The sequence below is a fragment of the Panthera tigris genome, chromosome B2 (assembly GCF_018350195.1).
Source record: "Panthera tigris isolate Pti1 chromosome B2, P.tigris_Pti1_mat1.1, whole genome shotgun sequence".
Taxonomy (NCBI): Eukaryota; Metazoa; Chordata; class Mammalia; order Carnivora; family Felidae; genus Panthera; species Panthera tigris.
Window position 1 is genome coordinate 88,866,917 of NC_056664.1, and position 5,072 is coordinate 88,871,988.

General features: G+C 35.7%; 1 protein-coding gene across 3 annotated transcripts in view; it reads right to left on the reverse strand.

Moving 5' to 3' along the window:
* COQ3 (coenzyme Q3, methyltransferase) overlaps nt 1-4,968 on the reverse strand; it is a 29,686-nt gene extending 24,718 nt beyond the window's left edge. Inside the window, exons 1-2 of one of the 3 annotated variants that reach the window (XM_042986861.1) lie at nt 3,014-4,968; nt 815-1,856 (exon numbers count right to left, since the gene is read on the reverse strand). In XM_042986861.1, coding sequence (XP_042842795.1) covers nt 815-923 — 109 coding nt within the window. In that variant the 5' untranslated portion in view covers nt 924-1,856; nt 3,014-4,968. The other 2 variants (XM_007084925.3, XM_042986862.1) reach the window with 2 other exon arrangements.
* Nucleotides 4,969-5,072: the final 104 nt, after the last annotated feature.

Here is a 5,072-nt window from a genome sequence, read left to right on the forward strand (position 1 = left end):
ATTGGAGCACCAACTTACCAGGTCTATTGGTGGGCCTGGAGGTTTCCCGTTTTGCCCATTATATCCTAATCTTAGTTTTATTCTAACATTACTTAAAGAGACCTCAGAGGTATCATTCATTAAAAAAAAAAAAAAAAAAAAAAAAATTCCCAGTGCATGGCACACAGTATGTGTTTAATGAGTTTCAGGTAAAGGGTAATAAACTTAACTTTCTGGTTAACACTGGAAGTTAAATAATCAAACGGTCGTCTACAATCATCAGTTTCAGTACGTTATTTTCTTGATCTTACTTGCCAATAAGGTTTGCTGAATTAACCAAAAAAAGTAATATGGCTGCCTTAAATTCTTTCTAAAAAAAAAGGCAAGATACGTGCATACAAAACAAAATACAACGCTATCAAGAATTATGAGACAGCAGAGCTGGTCTTCCCGCTGCGGCAAAGGAAGAAAACAAACGACCTTCAGACTCCAGCCAGCACGGAATGGTCGCCGGCTCCGGAGGCAAGGGCTCAACCAAAATGAAAACAAAGGTCACTGGCCACATGGCGGCGGCCCGGGGGCTGCGCCCTCTTTGGCCAGAACCACTAGTCCTCAGATAGTTTTCCCAACCTGTAGGAAGGGCAGGGCGAGAGCCCAGGCCGGACGTTCAACGGACAGAGAGCGCAGGACCGAAAGTAGCTTAGCGGTGTGATCCTGCACGGGGCTCAGCGACAGCCCGCCGCCCTCTCCCGCGCCTGCGCAGAACAGCCTGCCCGCCCGGTGGGTTATGTCTGAGGGACCTCCACCCGGCCGACAGGGTTAAAGTGACACTCACCTGCTGACGTGATTAAACGAGTACACTCAGTCTGTGTGCCCCGGTACCTGGATATAACCACTCCTAAAAAACGATTCCCCGAGCAGCTTAGCTTGCTGCCTCCCCACATCGTGCGTGAAAGGATCCACCTCTTTTCCGGTCCCTCCCGCAAAAGATCCGCAACAGAAAGGTTCCGACCCACTCTCGCACTGTCTGGTGCCACTCTAAAACCATGGTTGCATTAATGGGTGTTACATATACGTAGGACGATAGTTCCTCTTCACGCTCAACATCCAAATTGTGCACGCAATATAGTAAAACATTATGTAGTAATTATATAATAAAATAGTAAATGTTTCTATTATAAAAGAACTTCAAGTCTCTTATATGCCTATTTCTATATGACCTCAAACCTCATGGCCAAAGTAGTCATACATGACACTACTTCGTACTATGTAAACTAGCTTTTATTCCCGTACAGCTTTATTTCATATTTAACAGAGGTCTCCCAAAGACATTTAGACGATTGTGTGCCACTGACCCTTAGAATCACAAAAGCATGGAAGCATTTCTTTCCTAAGGGTGTAGAATTGTTTCCCCTTTCAAGGCCCTCAAATGTCACAGAGGGCTAGAAGTCTAAATTGAAAATAGTTTCTTCAAGTGACCTGACAATATTCTGGACAGGGCATACATTATGTAGTAGGGCTATTAATCACCCGAGCTAGGCAAACTTCATTGAAAGCTAAAACGGTGAGTAAAGTAACACTTTACTTCCAAATGTACAAAAGCTCTTCCTTGAGTAAGAGCAATGACACATTTCCAAGGCAAAAAAAAAAAAAAAAAAATCATTGTACATTTTCAACAGGCAGGGTCAATTTGGTAAAGGATTCCTTGAATTAGTGAAATTTACTCAGAAATTTGCTCAGTAATAGTCTTTCACTTAAGGCTTCTTAATAAAATATTGACCTCCTCCTAAGAGTGGCTGCAGATTTTTCAGTTATGTCCTCTTCAGAGTTCCTCTCTCAGGACACATGACCATCTCTCCAAATGACAGCACAAAGCTCTGGCACAAAAGAACATTTAGCATGTGTTATACTTGTTGGAATGACAGATACAAGGAAAAAGCAAAGTGCAAGTATGATTTTAAAAGTTTTAAAAGCTTTATTTAAATATGCTTTATTTGAATGTACCACTTCTTGGGCTTCAGGCCCTTCCCCACTACCTTTTCAATTCAACAACAAAGGCAATCAGTGATTTGCCTTTAATACTGACAGGAAACAAAAACCTCTTGAATACCCACCAGTTTGGTCCAGGTAAGCAAAACTAGCTCATAGTACTTTTCTCTGAAAATACCGAAAAGCCTTTTCCAATGACACTTCAACCAGAGTTGTGCTGGAAAGACTAGCAATTGTAATGTGGTGTGTGGCCATTGCTGGAGGTATTTCCCAGACCACTGCTATGGTGTTTCACCCATGTGTTGTAAACCAGCATCTACAATTTATTTTACCATAAAAACTGAAAATTTACTTAATATTTTGAAATTCCATTTTATAAAAACTTCTCTCTTCCAAATTAAGTGTGAAGTACTACTCCTTTACATCTAATAACTTTATCCCTTTGAAATAATTTGCATCAGCTCAAGAGTTTAACTGGTAAATATTCATATTTACACATAAATTGGTAACTCAGGATAATTTCCTCTTTACTTACATTACCATAATCAGAGTGTGGCAGATTTAATCTTTGTATATTTACAGGAAAACTCTAGAGCACATCTGGCAAATCTTTATGGTGTAAAATGAAACTCCTCACACGAGTTATAAGGGTTAATAAAAAGCCTATTTTCTCATTCAGGATTAGACATTACAGCCAAATTCCACTTAAAACTGAAAAACTTTTAAGAGCTAGAAGTATTCAAGACCTTAAAAATAATCTAATCCCCCCCTTCTACAGTTGAAGAAATTGAAGCCCATTGTGTTTAAATGATTTGTCCAAAATAAATTAAGCAGCAGAGTCAGAACAATTCAACGGATCTAATAATATTTCCATCAAACCATGATTAGTACATTTTAGAAACTTCAACAAATGAAAATAGACTTTAATGTATATAAGAGAAGAAAAATCTGTTAAAATGTAAACGTTTCCAAGACAATATTACAGGAGCTTTGGACCTCATACAATTCCTTTTTAAAAATTCCCACATAAAAGAAGAAATCTCACCTACTGATTAATTATACTTCATTTGTTTCTTTGAAGAAACAATGACTTAGACACTAAACAAAAAAAAAAAAAAAGAGACTATGTTTGGGAAGTTCACCTATTGTGTATTATACCATTAAACAGATGCTAAAACAAGACATTTTACAATGGCAGAAAACATACACTGTGATTCCACACCAGTCTTTATTTATATTTTGGGGCCTTCATGAAACAAATCTTGTAATTACCTCTTCCAAGTTACATTTTATTCACTTGATGGTGTGGTTTACCCCGTTCCACAAAAACAAGTATGATTAATACACTAGAAATACTTTAAGAGAACCTCAAGACAGTTTTATTAACCAATTCAGACCAATGATTGTCTCAAAAATTGAAACTGATTTTGTGGTGGTGTCATTTTAGATTTCATAACCAAATTATGTATCTAGTTAACTTATGTGTGTTAGCATTCATATCCCAAGTCACGGAAGCCCTATTTTATAAAATCTTACCACTAAGGTAAACATACTTCATTATATGTCAGTGAAGTGATGAATTCCCTAAATTATCCATAAAAATCTGAAAAACCTAAGTATCTAATTATAACACTGATGTATCTACTAATAATCACATATATCATTAGTGTGTTTTAAAAAATATCTACAGATTTAAATAAGAAGCTTGCATATTATGGCAGAGTAATAAAACTGTCAAATACTATTTTTGGCTCTAATCATTTATCTTGCCCAAAAATGTGCATATCATAGCCAACAGAACTTTTCTGTAGAATTTTATTTTGAAAATATTATTTCACCTGAAGATTGATCTAAAAAACATTTTAAGATATGAAAATGTTATACAACTTATCTATTACAAATTAATCTGATAATTAATTCTGTAATTAGGTACACTGTGTTAGCTCACCTACATAAAAAATATTGCACATTTTCATTTTGTCTCCACATGTGACTGATGTCTAAACTATATAGAATTCCAAACTATTTAAAAGTTATTCTGTGAAATATCAACTTTATAAATATCAGAACTAAATGCACTGTAAAACAACCATTTTGGTAAACATGCATTTATTCACAGTTGATTTATTTCCTCTAGATAAATGCATAACTGCTCAAAATTATTTAAGAACCTATGTAGAGGTACAAGAGCACACTTACAAATCTATTTCTACCTTCATTTTGAAGAAACACTGATCATGGCAAAACTCTGGCTTATTTTAAAATGAACTATTGCTGGTAAGAAGGCATACTTTAAAACTTCCTGTGACCTGCACCTGCTCTTTTCTTTTTAAATTAAAACTTAAAAGCATTTGTTTTCAGAGAAGTATCTGACTATTGTTGCAAAACTGAATAATCACGTAAAACAGACCCTGAAAGCAGTTGAGCATTTAAATGCCTGCAGAGCCTCATTTTACTTGTAAGTTATGACTGTCTTAAATAGCTAGACCACTCACTGATCATAATTGTTAAGAAACTGACAAAACCAGACCATTTTAATGTTATGAAATTGACACAAACCTGCATAATACAGCATTCCTCCACTGAGTTGAGGTCATATTTTAAAAATATAAATAAATATATTGGATTGTGAGTCTTATTTCTGTAGTAACCCAGTGTTTAAAATATGCTTCTAAAACAGAAGTGGATGACTGCAGAATAGAGTTCCAGACTTGACTATGAGGGTCAAACACAACTGTTTCTTATGTGCACTGGCTTGATTGATTCCAGCAATTTCACTGTACAGAAGTAAACCATACTTTATACACAGAGAATATATTACTCAAAAATCCTCAAAATAGGAAGAAAAGTTTAGAAACCTGTCAAATGTTTCCAAATGAAAAGTAAAGATCTATTTTTGGCCCTCTTCCACACCCTTGAAAGTTGGAATTTGACAAAAAAATCCATGGGTACAGTTTACAAACTTTGACAAACTATTAAGTTAAAACCATTTTCTTTGGGGGAGATGAGAGGAAGTACCTTTAAAACCTGTTATACAAAATTCCAGCTGCCTTTTTATAAAAGTACGTTCCTTAGATTAAAATCATAAAATTAAGGTGCAAGAG